Source organism: Seriola lalandi, unplaced genomic scaffold, assembly GCF_002814215.2.
Source record: "Seriola lalandi dorsalis isolate HSWRI2012SDOR001 ecotype SW California unplaced genomic scaffold, Sedor1 jcf7180002054606, whole genome shotgun sequence".
Lineage (NCBI taxonomy): Eukaryota > Metazoa > Chordata > Actinopteri > Carangiformes > Carangidae > Seriola > Seriola lalandi.
Genome location: NW_019525159.1, coordinates 1,999,461 through 2,023,427, shown reverse-complemented (window position 1 = coordinate 2,023,427; position 23,967 = coordinate 1,999,461). Strand labels below are relative to the sequence as shown.

Sequence of the window (23,967 nt, the reverse complement as noted above, 5' to 3'; positions counted from 1 at the left end):
GTGGGGGGGTGAGAGGGTCTGTTGTGACCTGAGTGACTCTTAGATTTTCAGGGGATGGACACAATAACAGGAACATCTGTACAGTATAATGCAATCTAGTGCAACAACAACACAAACGACCACCACCGCATCGACCGCAGATTTGAATAAACACCTCTCTGACACAATGTTAACAGAAAACGAACATTGTAGGCTTTGCAGATGTGGTGTTGGATCGCATTATTTTGTACAGGTGTTGTTGTTGTTGTTGTGCCCAACCGGTCCCTCCCTCCCCCCTTTACTCAAGATGAGAGAGATTAGCATTCATGTATAATCTTATGTGTTCATTTTTAAGATTTGCTCCAAGTGTGCTCACATTAGTGAACCAGAGAGGGGCCCCAAAGAGAACAAATATGATGATCAAACAAATTCAATAAAGCCTAATCTTTTAAATCCAATTCAGGCCTCAAAAATCCCAGTGCCTCTAAAAATGCTCCATCCCCTTGTTTTGATCCCAGCACAGTGTTGTTTGCAGCATCTGTTTTTTTTACTCTGTTGTTTTTGACCATCTCTCTCTCTGTCTCCCTCTCTCTTTTTTTTTTTTTTTCATTTTTGCTCTCTTTCCTCAAGATTTAATTTTTTTTTCTTACTTCATGTATGTTATTGTTTTCTGTGCAGTTGGGAAGTTTAGGGTATCATCCCAGTCTCTGCTTGATTAACGGAAACTCAAATGTTATCTTTGCATCCATGACCAATTGTAGTGACTTGTTGTCTGGTTTTGAGTTGTTTCTGCGGAGTGTTTGCCAAAATATCTTAATTTAAGAAAAACACATGAAAAGGTTGTGACTGACCTCCCAAGATGATCAATTCATTATGATGTTTAACGAAGAAACTTCAAGTTACCAACTGTTAAAGTTGCATTTTTCAGTGAAAGGTTACCAAATTTTGTTTGACAACTCCTCGGAGAGGTATAGGGCAGATTTGGATATGGTCTTGCTTGACCACTTCTGGGGAGAAAACAGAATGTTCAAGGATCCAATCACTGATCAAACGGATGATTGATCAAACCATCATTAAATGCAAGTGTGGACTGTCTTGTGCCCTCTAAAGTGAAGCACAAAAATTCTACAGAAAAGGCCGTGCTGCCATTTCCCGAGTTTGACAGTTACATGTGGTTAGAATTGATCCCAGGTTTAAAAGCATTTGAGCCATTATAAGACTTTATACACACACACACACACACACACACACACACACACACACACACACACAGACACAGACACACACACAATCAGAACATCAAGTTCTGTGTCCAAATGTTATGCAAACTTTGTTGTGCCCTATTAGCCCTTGTATCCGGGTCATGTTGGGTTGTCCCGCATCAAAGGAAGAGGGAAATAAATCACGAGAGGAACGGAGGCTCTCTTCCATGACCTGCTGGGGACAATTATATGCAGACGTTGGCAGATAATTGCTGCGATAACAGACATATCTTGCTGCTGTTATCTAGTGTGATGAGACACACAACAATATGTTCAACAACAATCTTGTTGAGGGCCCTTTTTTTTTTTCTGCATCGGCACCTAAAATTCGTTTCCTCCTCCTGTTTCACTATAGTCAAATGTAACTGGGATGCTATGAATAATCTTGAGACCATGACTAATCACCTGGCACGTTGTTGGAGCTTGCAGAGAGGCTGACTAACTGTAACTCAACTCAACTAGAAAATATCTTCACAGTGTTATTAGTTTGAGCCACTACTACAGTCATGCACTGACTGCCTTATTTATGAGTGTTGTTGAGTACCCCAAAAATCCTGATTCATGTGCTTACATTAAATGGGAAGGTTTAATTGGGAGAGTGACAGTGAGACTGTCACGGTGTAAGTTACAATGTGGACAAAGTGGTGTTAATTTATGTCACCTGACATTCAAAAACATGTTGAAGTGCAACTGGTGGTAGATCATTTATGACTCATTTAAACCAGCATTTCGTTGATTTAAATCAGAGTGAAACTCGACAGCCAAGTCAAGTGTTTAAAGTCAAGTGTTTTAAAGTGGCACGATGACATTTTCATTATCAATATCTTTGTTATGTTTGTTAAGTTTGTTTTTGATATATCAATGGAATTTTCCATTGTCTCCTCAAGGAAATTGCTGTGGCGGTCACTTTCGTATGACTATGAAAAGTGCCTTTCTTTGACCTTTCCGAGCCAGAACAGCTCAAAAGTAAACGGAGTCTTCATTGTTCCCTTCCTCCCTGCTTTTTATCAAGTCCTTGTGACATTTTTCTTTGTGTGTGCATGTGTATTTTTTTTTACTTAACTTTTTCTTTTTTCCTGAGTGTATTTTTCTTGGAAGAAGACAAATGGCAAGTGCGAGGAAGGTTGCCTTTGAACCTGACAGGAACAGCTCTCCACTGTAGCGTGTGCACATGCAGATCCCTTCATGTGCGTGTTTGTTTATGTTTCTGAGTGGACACAAATGTGTACCTCAGCGTTTCAATTTGTTCTGTGCATATGTGGGGGTGTGTATTTGTTCATGAGCACGTATATATATGCGTATCTGTATTAGAATGTGCATATGTGTGCGTAGGTGTGTTTGTGTGAGCCCGAGCAGTCGCAGTGCAGGGTCTGGAAAAGTGTAGTGTGTTAGATTAATTGAGCATGGCAGAATTATGACAGCTGTTTACACTAGGAGCCCTACGAGCATTTTAGCACACCTTTTAGCCTTGAGTGCGCTAGCTGACAGATGGAAGGCTTTTTCCTTCCAGTGTAGTGGAAAGCCTGAAAACGTCATCCACCAAGAGACTGACCTTGACGCTGAACCCAACCCTCACTCTTTGAACATTAGTCCATTGAAATACCAACTTAATGAATGCGTACCGGAGTGTTCATCTAATTAGAAACAGGTCAAAGTTAGCAAGATGTCAGTGCAATCACCATTAGCCAGCCATTTATTGCAGGCTTTGATAGCCTAATCGATGGGGAACAAAGGCATCTGAAGTGGACAAGCACATTGAGGCAAATATGTGATCATCACTATGATAATCAGCTTACAATTTCAGACCATACTAAAGTTATCAGAGACAAATATGAAGGGTATTTACAGGCATTTAGAAGCAACTGTAAAGGATACTCCATACCTTCTTCATATGGGAGTCTCTTAATGGAAAGATATAACTGCCAGAAAGCCAGTGGTTACAAGTGCTACCTTAATATTAACAAAACCCAGGAATGTACTCAGCTTCAGTCCAGCTCTCTCCCCAGGATCACCTGTGAACACCAGGACTTTCACATGCTGAGATGGACCTTGTGAGGCATGTCAAAGTGCTTTGGAACCTGTGCACAGTTTGACTGGACTGTTTGGATATATGCAACAGTCACGAACATGCATTAACAAACACACATGCACACGCACAGACGTGCACTTGTGTGCCTGCACACACACACACACACACACACACACACACACACACACACACACACACACACACACACACGCACCTCAACAAGCGCTAAACAAACAAACAGTTAGCATTCAGAGATCCCCTAAGAAGTGAAAACACATTACCATGCTGAAGCTGACATACACGGTCCAAGTGAAACAGGAAAAAGGTGTTTTGGTGCCTCTACAAAAACAAGGCTTTAGCAGAAAACTAGCCTTCTCTGGCTACCCTACTGGCAAGGGACATTTACACGAACAACTTTAAATGCGCTCAGTGTTCACGAAAGGCCTAGACCGAGATATTTCCATGGGGTCTCCCTTAGCTAAACATGCACTTCAACCCAATTTCCAGGACAACATGCCCTTAGATATCAAAAAAATATATATCATATTAATGCATTTCTTGCTCTCTAACCTCAGCTACATTTTCAGCATCCCTCTGGAAATGCATTATGTTTAGAGAATTCAAAATATACAGTGAAATCTAATTGCAATATGTAACACCAAATACTTGAATAAAATTAGCATTAGGGATTGTATGCATGTGACTTATGCAGACTGTAAAAAATGTTTGATTGAAAGGACAGGATGTGGACAGTGTCAGCTATCTTCAATGTGATTAATAAACAATGTTTTTTGTTTCTGTTCATTTTCTCATATTAAAGCACATATTAAATAACTTTTTCTCCATTCTCTCTCTAGGCCTGTACGACAAATGTTTCTATGCCTCCAGCGACCGCGGCTGGCTGCTTGGCATCCAGGCAGTTAGTGAACACGGGAACCGTGAACCCCGCTTCTTCTTCTCCCTTAAAACTGACCGTGCCCACAAAGTGACCTCAATCCACTCCAATGCTCGCTACGTCCCCAACCAATGGGCACATGTGGCAGTCACATATGATGGCGTGTACATGAAGCAATTCGTCAATGGTGCCCAAGTGGGCGTCAGCCGGGAGCAATCGGGTGATGTCTTCAGTCATTTAACCAAAAAGTGCAAAGTGCTGATGATTGGGGGGAATGCACTGAATCATAATTACAGGGGAGCAGTGGAAAGGGTGGGTCTATGGAGGCAGGCCCGAGGGCAGAGGCAGATTATCAGGGATATGCAGGGCCACGATGACCCCCAAGATCTACCTCAGCTGGTCATTCGTGAAACTTTTGAGCACCCAAGCCGAAAGTGGCTGACTGTAAAAGATGGTAGCTTTCCCCTGCTTGAGCAGGGAGGAGGTGGGCGATTTATGGGCGGCGGTGGTGTTGGAAATGCTGAGGGATTACTGGACACAACGCTGGACCCCCCAACTTGTGGTCAAACTGTCTGTGACAACGTTGAGGTTATCAATAACTACAACCAGCTTTGGACATTCCGCCGGCCCAAGAAAGTACGATATCGTGTCATAAATATATGGGACGATGCACGGATGAGGCCGACTGTATCTGACCACCAGATCAGCCTGCAGCACCAGCAGCTAAATGATGCCTTTAGCCCCTACAACATCACCTGGGAGCTCAGCATTCACAATGTGACCAATTCCTCCCTTCGTAACCGGCTGATTCTAGCTAACTGTGATATCAGCAAAGTCGGCGATGATGCATGCGACCCAGAATGCAACCATCCGCTGACAGGGTTTGACGCAGGTGACTGCATGTCTGGGCACCGGAGCCGTTGCCCTGAGCACAAACAGGGGAATGGTGTATGTGACCCTGAATGTAACTGGGAAAACTTCTTGTATGACCTTGGCGACTGCTGTAATCCCAATGTGACCGATGTGACCAAGACATGCTTCAATCGCTCCTCTCCACACAAGTAAGATCACTTCCTTCACTTTTTTGCATGCTGTTATGTTTTCAGCACTGGTAATCCTCTTTGGTAGATATTAAGGTAGGAATATTGTTTGTATTTAGTTTTGGTGAGTTTAAGTCATATGTTTTATAAATCTTTTGGTTGACATGACTGAATAATTTTGGTAAATCCACCCAACACCGTGGCCTCACATGCCTCAAGTAAATCAAACAACAAATCTTTCCGTACATGTGTCCCTGAAGAAAGGTTTTCATGTCTAGTCCTACTGTTTCCTGACCACTGGGGCTGAGCCTGAGTGTAACTCAACTCCCAGCCTGTGTGGCCTGGGAAATCCTCTGGGGGCAGCTAGTCCAATCTAGCCTTGGCCTGGTTCAATCAGTGTTCCACACTTAAGCAGGGCAAAACAAACGCAACCGGATGACTTTCCTGGTAGCAAATGCGCAGGCCAGACCGCTCATTTTTGTATCCATTTTTCAACAACTCTCCCCACCTTTTTCTACTCTGTGTCTCCTATACCCATGGTCCTAATTAAGCTGGCTTGATTGGAGAAGGGAGTTCGTTCGGAAAGAGTGACACTCTAAACAAAGTGTAAGGGCAATTAGAGGTCAGGGAAGAGAGTCCAATATGGGTTTTGCTAGTAGCAATGGAAATCATTTCAAAGACATACCACTCTCTCCAGGAAACCAGCGACAGACATGTTTCCTGGGGAGGCAGGTATGGGTCCCTAAACGTGGCTGCCTGAAAGAATTTTTCCAGGAAAAACAGTGAAGGAAGTTCACTTCACTTGCACGTGAATACCAGTATTACAGAACCTCCCAGGTGTATTGTACATGAAGCAAGAGATTATGTGGTTTCATGCGGCTACTTGAGGAGAATGCAGAGGCCCTCATGAATGCATGAAAGTTTTTGTTTTTCTGGTAATCTCATTGTGGCTTGTAGATGATGAGTAAAAGCTGGCAAGGCGAATAAATCTCTGGAATTTGCTGTAATAAGTTTTGTGCCAGACCTCCAATAGCAGGATTGTTTGTTTCTTGGTACACTGAAACTCAACACAGTAGACTGAGACATTTTTGTGGACAATGCAGGGGGTGTTTATGGTTACGCCAGAAAAGTAGACAAAAATGACTGAAATTCAGATGTTTGTCGGTATTTCTTGCCACTGTTATGTGGGGACAAGCGAAAGGGAGAAAAACTAGTAGGGCCTAGTGTGTGGGATTGTTTGAGTCTTTCTGATAGCATGAATCAAGGAAACCAGGCTGTTTTCAATCACAGTTAAGCTGGAAGCACTGTCTGTTTGGCACTATCCTGTTGTTTAAAATGACCGCTAAATAGCTAAATAATGACATCTAATTAGCAACATCAGAGGGGAAAAGCAGGTGGGTTTGCCGTTGCTTCCATCTCTCAATTCCCACCACATCCCTTCCAGCTTAGTCATCATTAGAAGCTCATTCATCAAGTGGCGGGCAAACTACTTCATTTAGACATCAGCCATTGGCAAAACACTTGCCGTTGCAATGTTCAAATCTCCTTGTGGGCATTTGAAAGATGGACTTGTGAAAGGAAGGATACCAGCAAGAGCGAGAAGGAGACAAGCAGAGAGAGGACAAGAGACTTTTCAGTCGAGGAAAAAAAAAAAATAGATATAATCTCCTCAAGTGGTTGCTTATTTTGCTTTGATTATGGTATGTCTAGAGAGACTTGCAGAGAGCTGCACTACAAACAGTTTGACATTCCTCCTTAATTATGGAATTCTGGATGAACAATGTACTGTGTATGCAGGGGAACAATAGTTGTGAGGTCCTGCATTTATTTTTGCAGCGTTTGCGCCTGTTACCACTTACATGTAGTGTTTTCAAAAATCTGGCTAGCACAGGACACAGGCAGCTCTGTGGTCCTGCAACAGTCTTTCCTCACAAAATACCATTGATAATAACCCCCCCCCCCCCCCCCCCCCCCACATTTGGCTGAGGGAAATGTTTTTGCATTGTTTTCACAGCCCTTGGTTTTGACACTTCTTACGGTTTCGGTGGTATTTGATGTTATCTGACGGCATTTATTTGAAAGGTTGAACATTCTTATGTCTGGAGCTAAGGACATCTGAAATTGTTCCTGTAATTCATACGGTGCCAATTTACATTATACTGTATGTGCAGAGAGGCAGAAAACAAGCACCCTGAACAAGTTGTTTGAGATGATAATGTGTGTGTGTCTGACTGTCCACGAAAGACCAATAATACCTGAGCAGCTGGATTGAAGTAAATTCTATAATATTGGAATACTTCAGAGTCAGATGGTGTTTGCCAGTAGCTGATATTCAAGGCTTTTTGGAAACATCTCCCAATCAAAAGCAAGATGGATACACAAAGTTGGTAAGGCGGATATTTGGACCATTTCCGCATCAATATGTTTTTGGGAAATTAAGTTCTGGCCTGGCTTTGTCAGAGGCTAATAGGTCATCCGTTTTCCCCTGGCCTCTGTCTCTCTCCCCCTCCTAAGTCAATACCTCTCAACGTGGCAGGTTAATGGATGGACCACCCTTTCTCTCTCTTTCACTCCCTCTCCCTGCTGTATTCCAGCTCAGAGCAGGGAGCTAATCTCTAGGGCCCTTGACTTGGGTGTTTTACAATTGGTCGTCTAAACCTTAAGCCCCCGTCCCATAAAACATAATGGAGTGCTTGGGCGTAAATACCAGGACTTTGCACTTCCCCTTTAAAGCCATAGCACACTTCTAAAAGCACCTGTTGAGGTTTCACCTGTGCTCTCATGGGCGCTGATAGTAGTCTTTCTGCATAACTAGGCGACTGAGGGGAAGGTGGAGTAAGGAGGAGGAGGTTTCACTTGGACCACTGCAGTCAGGCCAGGGAGTTGCATCTGGTGGTCTTTTGAAAGCATGGCACACCAGGGAATTCAGCTGATAATGACTTGGTGAGGTAATTGTGGTTCAGGAGTCAAGGAGGGCACAGATGAAGAGGTTCACACACATCTGCCAGGACTGAGAGCGTTCACCCCGGTCCTCGATTAAGAGCTCCTGCTTCAGATAGCAACTGGGGAGAGGTGGGGTGAGCATATGGATTCTGCCGTTGCTCATTCCATGTGTCTCCAGATCCCGCTTCCTCAAACTCCGCTCTCACCAACGAGCAGTCGCTGCAGGGTCTCTGGAATCTGAGCGTTGACACAGTCCTCATGCATGTGTCTTCCATGGAAGGGGAAAAAAATAATCAGAGCAAGTTGGGAGGTTAAAGAGGAGAGAGCAAGTATAGTAATAAAGGCAGAGATGAATGATGGGTTTAGGGGCTGTGGTGCTGACTGACTTGATGACAGGGGAGCGGAGGGCCCCCTCCAATTTTAAAAGTGTTCTTGGCCGTGAGACTGTCATGCCATGCCAGCTCACCCCAGCTTTCACACTATGCTGCTCCAGACATACGTATACGAGGCAAATTTATGGGTTTATATGAATTATATATGGGTGTAAATGGATGAAGTCATAATCCCCTATTTAATATGTATCAGATATAAAAGCATTAACACGGCCGTTTGAGCTGCCTCGCACACTCCTGGATCTCCCTGCAACAGATGCCCTGCAGTGGTGCCTGAATTTTGTTGAAGCCCGATTTTCTGCAGTCACCTTACCGTTCTCTCTCTTTCTCTGGCTCCTTCAATTTTTCACTCTCTATTTCTCCTTCTTTGTAAGTCTTTGTAAGTTTTTTTTTTTTTTTTTTTTTTTTTTTTTTTTTTTTCCCAGGACATGTCTAAAAAGTGGTGTGGTTAAATGCATGGAAAATCCTGTCCTTCCCAAGTGGCTCATCTCTAGTGAAAAAATGTATGATGAGAGGCAAGAGAGGGGAACAGGGGCTATGGGATGGGGAAATAGTTGAGGGGTGTGAGAGAGAGAGAGATAGAGAGAGAGAGAGAGAACACTGGGGGCGGGGTAAAGCGGGGTAAAGGGTTATTGGCAGGGAGGTTTGAGTAAGATGTGGACGGACAGATTGAATGGCCCAAACTCATCTGACTACACGATGAAGTCACTGGGTACTGACTTCTGACAGTGGCAACAAACCGAAGCGTTTCCCAGATCTTTACCAACATGACTCATTAGACATATTGTGAAATAAAGAAGAAAAAAAAAGCACCCACATGTATGCACACGCAGACACACAAATTGCCTTTTTTTTTTATTATTATACTCAAACCGTGTGTCTTTGCTCTGAAAGTCCCTCTGCGCATCAGATCAACATGTGATGCACATTATGTTTTTGTAACAGGGCCAAGGGCGTTACAATAATTGAACTCGGATTAGTTAGGTTTTGACCCTGTAGTCAAATTGCTGCTTTTATTCACTGCTGACTCAAATCATTTCAGCATCAAACCCCTCTGACCCTTATCCCCCCTCATGCATGTCCGAAAACTCTGGACAAATATTTTCTAAGGAAATAATGAAATTCCTGAAATTATTAGGAAGAGGGACCTTATATCATCTGTTCTCTCCCTCTCTCTCTCTCTCTCTCTCTCTCTCTCTCTCACTCCTTAAACCTGGCCCCAGTGAGTGCCCCCAGTTGCTCTCGTGTAGACTTGAGGAAAGCATTTGCAGAACTGAACTTTTTACTCATGTATATATTTCACGTCTGTGTCGAGGGAACACTGTCTTCTCTAAGCAGCTCCTTATCCAACTTGTGATTTGAGGCAGAGAGACCTTGTCCAACAAAGGTTTTAGAGATGTTATGAAACATTTCGTGGAGCTGCATATGAAATGTGCATTGGTGGTAACCTTAGTAGGCTTGTCGCGGTGGGAGCATGATCTCACTAGGGTAAATTCTTCCAGAACACTGCCAAACACCAGTGTTAGTGACTTTTAAATTGCTTCCTTTAGGCTACATTGAACATACGCTATGAGACAGATTGGTTTTACACTCAAATTTTTAATATTTTATGCAGACACTTGCTTTTCAAACATGAAACTATTCACCAAAAAAGGAAAAAGAGCACATTGGTCGTAGCTGGCTGGCTTATTTAATACATTTTAAAAATGCTGAGAACAAAATAGATTTTGTGGTTCTTATAATGTTGCTCAAATTCTAGACCCCAAATAAAATGCTCTAATGATCTAAAAGAATAAATGATCTAATAAAAATAACTGAAATTTCTTTTATATACTGAATAAAAACTGGCCTATAAAGAGAAACTAGTTTGACACTGAACCTCAACTGGTACCACTCAAGCAGTTGCACTTCTTTTGGCAATCAAATGCTCCACTATAATACAGCTGAAATCACGAGATGTCAAATTTGATCCCCTCTACTTTCAGCTGCTATTTCTGCAGATGTCACTTTTGTTATCACAGGACCATCAATCATAAATCGTGTTGCATGTCAGTGAGTCTCTTAATGCAGTTTTTTTTTTTAAATGTTTTTTTTTAAATCACATAAAATGGTGCCAGTGAAATGATAGTTGGCACAGTAGTGAAATCTTAAACATTGTGTGGGCGATACTGTCAGCGGTCATCTCAACTCCTTAACTGCTACACAAATGAAATGAAATCAAGCCTTTGCCCAGTGGAATTCTACACGACCCCATAACATTACAATATAAAACAGTGTAAATATACTTAATGTTGAGTCAGATGTTGAGTGGAAGAGTAAATATAAATAGCACGCTCTACAGTTCTGCACTTCACAAAGGTGCGAGTCTTTGAAATGTTTTGCTTTCATCCTCGTGTTTAGCTGTGTTCCCTTCAGTGGGACAAATGTGATCTGCACTTTTAAAAAAAGACAAACCATGACTTTTAGTCTCACAAAAATGATGTCGCACATATTGAAATTTTGAAATAAGTGCGAACAAACAGCTCAGTATCAGCTCAGATATGAGCAGTCCGTCACTATGCAGCACACAAACACCAGTTTTTGCTCAGGTATGAGGTAACTATCCCCTTTCATCCAGGCAAAACAGGACTTTACTCATTATTCCATTATTTAGCCACTGTCTTAGCGATGTGTAGACGGGTTGCCATTCACAAAAGAGGGCATGCAAGTTAGTACACATTTAACTAAAGAGGAGGGACAGTGAAATCATTGAGTGCACTCTTTTGTTGGGATGAATCGTAATCTTAGAATTTAATGCACTTCTGATCCAAGCACAAAATATGCCTACAAAACATAATGCGAGCGAGTGGGTCATACAAACTGGGTCAAAATATCCAAAGAGGATCTAATTTGTGATAGTAGGGCCAATGTCTTGTTTTGTTTCTGATAAACTCATGTTTCTGTATCCATTGTGTATCTATTTCCAAAGCCTCCGAGAGCCAAAGGAAAAGAATAAACTATCACTTCAGCATATGCAACAGATTATTGGCTCTTCCAGGAGATGACTGAGCGCGTTGATGCTGTTTGCCAGGACCACCAGCCAAGCTCATAGAGAAAACTTATTTGATGTGTTCATAAAATGAATGACAGTTTCACTGCTGGAAAGACATCTCATTGTGTTGAATGATTGCAGTCATTAGTGCTGCCGTTAGTGTTCCCAGAGCGGAGACAAAACATTATGTCATGGATAGGGAGACATCAGAATACCTGAACAGCTGACTGAAATATCAGGCTGATCTGAGAAGCTATCAGAAAAATAAAATCTTAAAAGACATTTTGTACTATAGATGGAACCAAAATAAAGGAGAAAAACTGAAGCAGTGTTCCTACAGGGATACATAGAGTATCTTTTATTTCTTCTCATATACAGTATAATACAGCATTCAGTGTATTTAGGGCTATCATGAAGATTTGAATATTTAATATGAAATACAAGTGTATAAGATGGCCATGCAGGAAACATAGCAGATTTCACTCAGGAGTCAGTTCAAATAAATAATAATGCATCATTTTACTGCAGTGCAACTTGCATGACCATGAAAAAAACAAAAAAAACATTGCATGTGGCAATTCAATAGTAAAGTGGATCTTTTCCCACCAGCACCCGTTTGGTGCGTTTTGCCTTGACATCTTTTACTGTACGTCGAGATGAAGAAGAAGTGCACTTAAGAGAATTGTCAAAAACAAACAAAATAATGGATTTGAATTCAATTTTTATTGTGCTGGTTATTGCATGATTCACTGTCTTCCAACATAAAACATCCAACATCATCATGCACAGGAAAACATTGTGGCTTGGCTTTTAGAGTCGCCGCAAATCAAGAAATCAACCCAAAGAACACTATACGCTCATCGCACTGTTTATTTGCTTCTTGCACTTCCTAGACAACAACATCAACAACAGCACGGTCTGTAATCTCCCTTCTGTTGAGCAAATGTAAGTGAGCAGGAACTGCAGCAAAATTTAATGGAATGGGAAGAAATGATTCGACGGGTCAAAATTGATACCAGCCGGATTCACAGCTATTAAAAAGTTCTTTAAGCTTTCACTGCAGATGCACAGCGCCTGTGCCAGGGCTTCTAGACACAACATTATCAAAAATATGTTGGTCATGTCCAAATGAGCGAGTGTTGTTGTGATTTTCAGACTGCAAGATGGTTTGCAGTAAAGACCTTGACTCTAGTCTACAAAGGGAAAATATTCTTCAGGCAGCGCGAGGAGAGAGAGGTTTTATTAAAAGTCTCTATTTATTTGGGCCTATTGGTTATAACGCCAACTGGTTTTAACCTCACAGGGTCAATTATTCCTCCTCATTCTGTTGGTTTAAGGGGCCGTTACAATTGCCAATAAAAAAATTCAATAGGGACCCAATTCTGAGCTCTGTTTTCCTGAACAATAACACTACATAAGCTCCTTTCTGGCTTGGAACACTGTTGTTATTTGTAAAACTTTTCCTTGGTGAAATGTGCATTCACTAGGAAGAGACTATCCTAATTGTAGAGCTATTAACTTAATGTGAAATACTCTTTTTCTGGTGTTTTTTTATTTATTTTCCAGAGCCTATTTGGATGTGAAAGAGCTGAAAGAGATTCTGCATTTGGATGGCTCAACTCACCTGAATGTCTTCTTTGCCAACTCTTCTGATGAAGATCTGGCAGGGGTTGCCACTTGGCCGTGGGACAAAGAAGCCCTCACACATTTGGGTAGAAGACAAATAAAAGCGCATACATACATACAGTACATGCAGGCAGACACACTCACGTGCACATTCTTAAGCACATGCACACATCCTTTCTTCGGCAGCCCAGATTGTTGATTTTGAGTAATTACAGTTCAAGCCCCAAGCAGTTTCTGTCTTCATCACAGCTCTAACAGGGAAGAAGGTGATAATGAAGCTGAGGAGGCCCATGAATAATGCATTGTCTGAATCTTACTCCAGGTCCACAATTACTTTACACTACAGTAAGAATAGACATTTGTATTGTGTGAACCCTCCCTTGAATGTTTGCAGTGTTTACATGTGTGTGTGTGTGTGTGTGTGTGTGTGTGTGTGTGTCTGTATTTTCTCAGGTGGAATTGTGCTGAATCCTTCCTTCTACGGAACATTTGGTCACACTGACACGATGGTCCACGAGATCGGTCACAGCCTTGGGCTTTACCATGTGTTCCGAGGTATATCAGAGATCGAATCGTGCAATGATGCATGTTTGGAGACTGAGCCCTCAATGGAGACTGGAGATCTGTGCGCAGACACCAACCCCACCCCCAAATACAAAGGCTGCCATGATCCCGAGCCGGGCAACGAAACCTGCGGCTGTCGGCATTTCACACACACGCCGTTTAACAACTACATGAGTTATGCAGGTGAGATGGGGCCTCCATATGTGTTTTGCTGCTCACCTGGGCAAATTGTTACAGTTCTGCCTCTCACATGCAAAAAACTGACATACAAAGATCACCGTGGAGGAATTTGTTGGGTCTGTGTGCACACTGAGACAGGTGTGGAATTTAGCAGGGACCTTTCATGCGGAAAACACAGCGGGTGGCACATCCTTTCATGTCACTCCTTTTGTGCAAAAGTTTACCTTTTTTGATGTCAGAGTTAAATGAATGCTGCTAAATAAGTGGTTTATTTTTATTAATGTGATCAGACTCGTAGACTGATTTAATACCTGCTTCCCTTTCCTGTCACATATCAAACCAAAATCCAATCCTCACAGCAACCTCTTTCACCTGCAGATGATGCCTGTACAGACTCTTTCACACTGAACCAGGTGGCTAGAATGCACTGCTACCTGGATCTCATCTACCAGACCTGGCAACCCTACTCCAAACCTCCTCCAGTGCCAATGGCGCCGCAAGTTGTTGAGCAGCATCATAATTCTATCACCCTGGAATGGTTTCCACCGATTTCTGGACACTTTTATGACAGGTGAAATGAGCTAGATGGGTTGCCAACCAGATGCTGGTGTGCATGGTGATGGATGGGGTTGATTTAATGTTAAATGATTTATTTACAGACTAAGATGGGGCCATCTAAAAAACTGTGTGAAACTCTCCTCCTTTGCCACATAATTACAATAACTTTCATTACTGCGTCTTTACATACTGTATAAATGATGCGTATTTGGCCTGTATCTAAGTTGGTTGCTGTGCTTGTGTGTTGGTTTCCTAGAGAAGTGGGATCAGTGTGTGATAAATGCACTGAGGGGAAAGTTCTGCTGCAGTATGCCTCCAACTCCTCATCTCCACGACCGTGTGCCCCTTCTGGACACTGGTCCCCACGAGAGGCTGAAGGTACAGTGCAACACCATATAATACACTTACAGGTTGTTAGGTGTCATGGCATTGGACAGTGTCAGTGTGAGGTGGTAGATGGTTTGCAAGTTAGACAGTTCTTTGGAACATACAGTGGTTCAAGTGTACTCTCTCTGATGCTTATTATAATAAAACTGTAAATATTGTTTCCTTCTTTATTCTTCACTGTGCACTGAATGCCAGTCTTAAATCAATTTCCTGACAAAAAGCTGTTTCTACTAAAAGTAAATTTAATAGAAAAGCTAAGCCACATCCACCTTTCATCTACTGTTTACCATATGATAACATGGTTTGAGGTTTGCTTTTTGTTGATCTTCTGAGTCAATATTCAAACATACAAAGATTTTGGTCACTGACTCAACCCCAAAACATGCAAATGACTCACTGGATTCATGACACTTGGGCCGTGGGACAACATGGAGGGATCAAGGAGGTCGCTTCCCAGTGGGATGGTGCTGTATATGGTACCACAATTCCCATATGAGGGCTCAGGTCCAAAACCAAGGTTAAAGGTCATGTCTTAGCTGTAATTCCCCATTTTTTTTTTTTTTAATTTCACTTTAGGGGGATTTGAGTGGAGTGAATGCTGAAATTAGCAGGATTTTAGGGAGAAAAAAACAGTTTTCTCTCTTTTTTTCTGTTCTTGTCCTATTAGTGAATCCATATTAGAACATTAGAACTATACAAGGACAGGCTTTAGGGATGAGGTATTTAAGCTATAAAAATAGTTGATGTCCCATCTGTGCACCTCTGATAACTCTGTGGTCCTGGCAATCGCAGCTTCAAGCATATTCTGGATATTATGCATGTGGCTATGTGCAGCTATGTGTGCATGCTGTTGTATTCCCGTATTAAATCCATGTTATACACTATGATAACCTTCTACTTCTGTAAAGATCTGTAAAGCACTACATCTACACATCAAACTATATGAATTTGATCTTTGATAAATCTTCCATACTGCTGAAGAGCAGGGTAAAACTATTACCCAGAACACTGCTTTGTAAGCAAGGTATAAATGCTCAGTTAGACAGTTTATCATTCTGCTGAAATCTCTGAAAATAACCAAATAGGTGAATGAAATAATCAATGTAGGATGTTTTTGTGAAATGTGTTAGAAATCAGTTCATCTGCTTTCCATCCTCCTCATGCAGCCATTCACTGACCTCTAGTAAACTTTAGCACAGATTTTATTTACTAATAATAAGACTGCACATAATCAGCCATCAGCATCCATACATACCTGAGATGTGGAACCCTTACATCACTGTTAGGTCATGTAGCTAGTCTGAACAAGGTCTATCATCCATCCATTATCCCACCTTTAAATTTAAAAAGCTGACAGGGCTTTCATTGTTTTGGCCCTTACACTCTGAAACCATCTTCCTCCATATATCAAATCAGCTAAATCTGTCAGCTGCTTCAGGCAGCATCAGATCCCTGATCTGTGCGGAAATGTCATATTGGTGTATTACACGTCTGTCTATTGTAGGCTACCATCTATCTGGTTTTTAGTTTTATGTGTAATTGTACATCTATGTATGAGTTTGATTGAGTGATATTACAATGGTGACTACAGCAATAACAGGATAAATTTTACCTTCAACCTCTTCTATTATTAGTAATAGCTATCACTTAATAATATAAGAAAAAAGTAAAGTCACATAGTCCTAAAATGGTTATGAAGCTCATTCGTAATGGTTGCCCAGCTAAATAACATCTCTGTCAACCAGGGATATATATTTATAATAGGGACAGACCCTTCCAAACAAACAAAATAACTAGTGTACTTTTAATAAAACCACCATCTTTTGGTGTGGAGTGTGGAATCCAGATACATTCATCGTACATGCATTCATCCATCTGTTTTTTGTCTATTACCATGAAACTAAATTTCAAAACAAATGGAAAAAAACACAAAAACCCCCATAATACTAATCTAACTGCGACCCAACACCATTAATAAGAGCAATAGTTAAATGATATTGTGCCAAACAGTTGAATTTGTGTCTCTGTCTCTGGTTGTGTTGCTTTTCTTAATGTTTGTATGTCTATGTGCATGTGTGTGTGTGTGTGTGCATGCATGTGTGTGTGTGTGTGTGTGTGTAGAAGCTCTATATATTATAAAGTCACTCAACCTTGCCCTCACACTGGCTATAGTGTGTGCACCAAAGGCAAGTCTGGGCTTGTCTAACATGCTGTGTGTGTAAACTGTACTCTATTTTCCCTCTTGGAAGGGGTCCCTGTTTGTGGCAGCTCCCCATTCCCTGTTAACTCTGCTTGGGCCAGCTTCTCACTGGATACCACAGCTGCCGTTTCCTGCTGTGATGGTGTATATGTGTCCAGCAGTTAGTCATTTCCAACAGACAGTCTGGCAAACTACTGACTCAAAGATATTGTAAACTAAACTATTGGCATATTATCTATTGACATAACATCCTTAAATTGGAAGATAAGCATGTTAACATATGTATTTGTGTGACGCTGCATATGCGTCTACATGCTTTCATCAGCGTCCATTAATGTGCATGGCACCTGTTATTGAAGGGCTTGTCAGCTGTGTCCTCACACTACTTGACTGGGAAACACTGGTGTGGTAAGAGAGAGCCAGATTACCTCTCATAAATCTTTACTACTCTATGCCCCGGAGAAATATGGCAGGAGGAAAAAAAAAAGTAAGAATGAAAAAAAAAAAAAAAAAGGCAAAAACACACATGGATATGGATTGAGAGGAAGGGGTAAGAAGGTTGGGTGGGGTGGAAACCACCCAAGATAGTTAAGAGAACTGCATGTGGTTAGTGACATTTACAAGGGAGGATCCTGAGTTGATTGAAAACAGCAGTGTGCGTGAATGGAAGTGAAAGGTCCAGGATGTGTATGTTCACTATCAGATGTGCGTGGGACTGTGTGTGTGTGTGTGTGTGTGTGTGTGTGTGTGTGTGTGCGTGTGTGTGTGTGTAACTCTACTTGAATACACATTCCTGTTATTCTGTAAGTGCACCTCCATGTGCTCTTAATGTGCATTTGCAGTATACGGAATGCACAAAATGTTAAAATCTTAACAGCAAACATAAGTGTGTCTGTATGCATATGTCCACGATATTATTAGAATCCTCCTTGAGAGAAATACAGTTATCCTTGTTTGGAGTGTGGACCTGGAACATGGCCTAAATTGAGCCCTCTGTTCATGAAAAGTGTCAGGCCGACAAACCCTGGGTGGCATCACAGCAAGCCCTGACACTTTTCAAGAACAGAGGGCTCAATTTAGTTTGAAAAAAAAACACACAACTTGTCCTTAATTGAGTCAGTGAACTGAAGATATGCTCGCTTTCTATCCCTTGATTTTACATAAAACCCATTTGGGACATTAAAAAAAAGTAATGCGATAGGTAGTTCTCCTCGACACATTAATGGGATCCCTGTGTTTAATTTATCATTCATTGTGTTCCATTATTATATCAAGTAATTGGCTAACGGAAAAACAAATGATCAAAGAAAGAGAGTATTGTCGTCTTTCCTGCCAAGTTCAGGCAAAGTACACTGGCCATGTTTGACAAAATGACCTCATGTCTGATGTAGCTGAGTGAATATTTATTTAATTAAAGCATTTACACCCTTAATGAACAGTAACTGTATATCGTGCAGAGGAAAGGACACAAGAAAGTTTGACCCTCGTTAGGTCGCAAAGTTAAAAGTGAAATATAGTCGACAATTGGTTCTTAATTGGTGGTGTCTCCTGGTAAACTTGTCATTAAAAGAAAAAGAGTTGGTTTTATTTAAATAAACATCTGTCTTGAAAATTTTCTTCCCGGACTTTGCTGTCATCCACCGCTGGTCATTCATTACCTTCTTCCTCAATGATTTTCCTTGGCTCCCTCCATCAGTTCATTACGGTATGTTAGCTCCTTCAGTCAAAACAATCTGTATGGATGTGTACCCAAAAGTAGCACCTGTGTCATCTGCTCCACATGCAGCAAAAAAAAAAACACACACACAAAAAAAAAACACTAGCTGCCTTCAGCAATGACAGATTAACCTCTGAAATACCCTGTGATGTGACATTGATTCCCAAGCTGCAGTGTGTCTGTTGCCTTCATAAAGTGTGTCTGTGGAGTGTCTCTCTGTTTGTGTGTGTGTCAGGGCGAAAGGGTTGGAGGGGGTTGATGTCTGCCTTCTGAGTGAGGAAGTGTGTAACAGTGTGTGACAGTGAGTCATCGATAGTGAGAGCCAGAGCCAGACACTTCTTAGAAAGCATAAAGTGTGCATGCCCGGACATATCCCTGTCTGTTTATTCATCCGCCTCTCTGGTCTTTTTGTGGATCAGTATGATTCTCCAGAGCAGAGGGATTATGACTGGATAGTGGGACGGCATCAGCATCTATCCTGGAGTTATATTTTGGCAACTGGTCTTTTTTTTTCTTAGCTGATTTCTGTAAGTTGTGTCAAACATTGATCACCTTACCTTCAGAACTGCACAATATCAGTATTCTTTTCTTTACCTGTGCGTGAAAAAGATTAAGTGTAATTGGCTAGCACAGTTGCTGATTATGGAATTCCCATATTAATAATTCCTGAGTTAGTGGTGGATGTTAATGTTAAAAACACAGCAAAAAAAAAATTAAAAATCAGGAAGATACACAGCCTCCACAATATCCCAAGCTACCAGAGACAGGAACAGTGCTGGATGGTGCAGCAGTTGCAGGTCATGTGACCCTATACACAACCATTACCATCCATTCTGAGGTCATTATCAGAATATAACGATTTTCAAATGAGAAAAATCTTGATTTGTAACTGCTACTTCTCCATGAAGGAAGTTGATGCTCATCCCCAAAATGAGATGTTACCTTATCCATTTCAGTCTCATTTGTCCAGACCTCTGCCTTTGCACCTAATCTGATGTTCATGTAACCCTAGCACCAATTACACTGAGGTCATACTCACTGTATTTTCATTTTTCTCAGAATGGGTGTTTTTGTTGACAGTCTAATACCCAGATGGGATCAGCTAATCAACACAGAATGAATGGCTCATATTCAAAGCTCAGGTCTTGATGGTTCAGTCACCTTGAGGCCCCCTCTCCCTGGCTCTGAGGAAATTATAAGTCAAACACTTCAGAGCTGGACTGTTTATGTAGTACTAACTGATATAAATGTTTGGGGGCCCTGCTGTTAAGTTAAGATGACCAAAACACTGGTATGAAATATCGTAATTATCCTTTCACAGAGAATCTTGATTACCTGTTGCAGGTAGCTGGTAATTACATATAAATCATTGTGGTTTTGATGCTGGATTTCAAACCCTTTGCTTAGACACATTGCATTACCAATCATAGATACATCTTTGCATGTTTCAAATAGGTTTACATTGCCTTAGATTACGCAGTGGATGACACCCCTATTCTGTCTCCTCTTAAATCTCCAACCACATTAGCAACAGCGCCAGAGCAGGAGTAGAGCCCATCATAACAGCTGACATTACAAAATATTTTCAGTGGCTACAGCTGCTTTCTTTGCAAACTCAATGAAAATGCACCCATAAAGCCAGGACTACATGAGCCGAGCAAAAAGCCAAGCTCTTGGAGTATCTTAGTTCATTCTCTCCCAGCCTCCCTTCTCTTTCTTCTTCCCTCTCTTTCTCTTTGCCTTTTTTTTTTCTTTCTCTTTTTCTTTAATTCACCTCCACTCTGGCCACACACACACTTACAGTACAATAATAAATGTGTTGAGATAATGTGGCTTGGAAACCATATTCAGTCCTCACTTGATTAAACACTGGAATTTTGCATGGTGCCCAGAAATGAGGTTAGCAAATGGCTTCGTTGGTTGCCAGCTTGGAAATGCACAAAAGGAAATCGAGGGAGAACATAGTGTCTGCCGCTTGCTGGCTTCTAAAAGTGCTTGATGAATGTTAGTGTACGTCACTTGGGATAATGCGAGTTAGCTGTGTGTGGACTCCAAATATGGCTGGAGTGTGACTGTTAGAGGTTGTAATGACTGTGCTGAAGTGCGAACCCTGCACAGGGCCCCTCTCAGAAGGTACACACCTCAGCTCTGCCTTTCCTCTGCAGATGGACTCACAATGAACTCTCAGTTTCACCTCTACCTTGATGCTGCAAGAAGTGTAGATACACGAAAAAGATCACTAATGCAAATTCTTTCTGTCAGTACGCATAAAAAGGCTACTAGCTATAATTTAGTATAACTTACCTGGGCAGAGAACTTTTCAGCATCGCTTGTATTCCTCATTATACGTCTTTATGTAATTTAACAATTATTCATAATGTGTGTGTAGGGAATAACCAGCTGGCTTTTGCTTATTGTATCTGATTTATATTTAGTTTCATGTTGCCGTAGTGAAGTTTCTTTGTTGTTTACATGTTGTGTGTGTGTGACAGTGTGTCTCCTTTTTGTAATTTTATCCCCACAGGGCCTCCAGATGTGGAGCAGGCTTGTGAGCCAAGTGTCCGCACCTGGAGCCCCAATGCAGGGACTGAGCACGGCGTTGTCGGCCTGTCGGAGTGCCCCCTCCAGGGCTGCATGCTTCAGCTGGAGTTCCCCTACCCGCTGGTACCAGACTCTCTTACCGTGTGGGTCACCTTCTTCAGCCCCGAAGAAGCAGCGCTGCCAGCCATCCACAACATCTTGCTGCTGACTGTCAGTGGGAACAACATTCCACTTGGCCCCAGTCATGTCTTCTGTGACACCCCACTGACTCTGAAGCTGGACACCGAAGAAGAAGTGTATGGGGTACAGTTTTTCACTATGGAGCAACACCTAGAGATTGATGCCACCCTCTTGGCATCCAAGCCAGACTGCATACTTTGTAGACATTGCCAACCACTACGCTACCGCCTGTTGCGCCAGCCACCCTTCACCCATGCACCACACAGTCTGATGCTCAATGAACCTACCCGCCGATATACAGACAGGTGAGTGATCTGGTAGGTGAATGTCAGTAGGCAGCATGTGTAAAACTCAGGATATTCTCCCTGACATTCCTGAGTTTAGAAATAACTAACATAAGACAGAAGTTTGGTCTTTGTCAAGGTTTAAGAAAGACCAACATTTCCTCTAAGCAGAGAAAGGAAGCCATACAATACATCAGTCATGCTTTGGCTGGAAACAATTGGTTTTACCCCAAGTATTTTATTTTAGAAGTTGAGAATTGCTGAGTGGTTAGCATTTTGCTTCCTGCTTTAGTGTGATGTAATTAGGGGTTTTTAGACAAGCCAGTAAGAAGGTGTTTATTTATCTGTGGAAACCATCCACAAAAATGTTTTTTGTAATACCAGATATCCTTTTCAATACCCCCAGGAGCACTAGCAAGCCACCACTGCTTCTGCAGTTTCAAATCTGCTGCCCAACATTTGTTTCCTAAGTCACAGGTCAATCGTTGCCCACATTTGTTTTTTCCCGTGTTCCATGAAGCAAGGGCAAACAGATGGCTTGTTGAAGGTATTATCTGCAGACTGTGGTGAGAGTTTAGTGCTTTGCTTTCATGGAATGTGCTGACTCGATAAAGATTGTGCTATACATGGCACCGCTGCGTGTTATGCCATCTCACTATCGTGCTGTCAGCGTGGTTCACATGAGAAGGAAAGTGCTTGATAAGAGGCGAAAGGGTGAGTATGCATGTTATGCAAGATGGAGTGATGATACCTAAGTTCCAGAAAGTGTCTTTACACAACTTCTTGGTTGAATGGCAGTGTCTATGGAAAGCTGTCTGCAGTGTGGGGATGTATTTATTTGGGGGTTTTGGCACACTTCAGTGATTACTGATGTACTGTAGGTAGTTTTACTGCTGTGGTATATTTCACTAGCTGTGGTTGCATTCCAGTGGTAGTGGTCAGTGGCACTGGCTGACTATTTTGTTGTGAGAGTATATGGGATCTTGTCTCTGTTAGATGGTCAGAGATGTTTTATAGCGAGTAAGTATGTGTGTTCCAGACATCAAACTCTTCAGATGAAGAATAAATGCAACAACTAAAAACATACAGTATATAGTAGTTTTTATATACGTTTATTTACCAAATAGTTTGGAACAAAACATGAAAATACAGATCCTTCTTCTTCTCAAAAACAGAAGAGATACTAGTAGTGATAGTGTACTTTATGTATAGTGTTTTGAGTTACTGTTGGTTATTGATCAATGCTCGTAAACTGGGCTTTATATTGAGTTCATGATACTGATGCGGGATCATAAATGATGATGGTGATACATATCTTTAAACAGCATGTGAATGTACTACTGTGCCCTGGGGTCTGTTTGCATATCATAGTAAGTAAATAATTATTTTCATTATTGATGAATCTGCCTATTATTCTGTTGATTAATTGAGTAATCATTTTGTCTATAAAATGTCAGAAATAAATGGAATATTACCAATATAATTACAACACTCCAAACCCCCAGAAGTGTCAGTTTTCTATCATGAATGGCAAGCATCCAATCTTCATGTTTGAGAAGCTGGACGAAGCAGATGTTTGGTAATTTTGTTTAAACAAATGTCTGCAATGATTATTTGATTATCTGATTAATTCTGTCGATCGACTAATCATTTAATCAACCAATCATTCCAGCTCTATTCCAGTGCATAGGACTAGTGGGATATCCTTTAACAAACGACAACAAAACGAATAATTCTTACATGAAGATCCAACAGCAGAACCAAGAGTCAGAAATATGCCAGAGAAGTCAAATTCTATGATGTGAGTTTGATGATGATTTGAAGATAATGCTTCATTACACTCATTGTCTCACAAAAAACATAGAACATAGCTTTTCACACAGTGGAGTAAAGTTCACCCAGATGTTTTGGCATGCCACATATCCAATGTGAAGTGCTCTTTTTCATCGCCCAGGTCCAGCTGCTGAAATGCTTTTGTTGACCACACAGTAAGATGCTTCTTCTTGCAGCATGTTTCCATGGGGCTGGGTTGAGTGATGGAGGTGTTGTTGAAGGGGGGAGACTGACCTCCTAGCGTCAGGCCACTGGCCTTCACTTGAGTGGGGGAAAACTGAGCGAGAGGAACGGCTGACATCTTGGCTCCTTTGGCTCAATCCATG

At 41.6% G+C, this 23,967-nt stretch overlaps 1 protein-coding gene across 1 annotated transcript in view; it reads left to right on the top strand.

The window, feature by feature from the left end:
• The window catches only part of pappaa (pregnancy-associated plasma protein A, pappalysin 1a), an 87,611-nt gene that overhangs the window by 2,709 nt on the left and 60,935 nt on the right, over positions 1-23,967 (top strand). The window contains exons 2-7 of the mRNA XM_087177493.1: positions 4,128-5,226; positions 13,138-13,283; positions 13,651-13,944; positions 14,320-14,512; positions 14,756-14,877; positions 21,328-21,829. Of these exons, the coding sequence (XP_087033619.1) occupies positions 4,128-5,226; positions 13,138-13,283; positions 13,651-13,944; positions 14,320-14,512; positions 14,756-14,877; positions 21,328-21,829 (2,356 nt within the window). The remainder of the gene's footprint in view (positions 1-4,127; positions 5,227-13,137; positions 13,284-13,650; positions 13,945-14,319; positions 14,513-14,755; positions 14,878-21,327; positions 21,830-23,967) is intronic.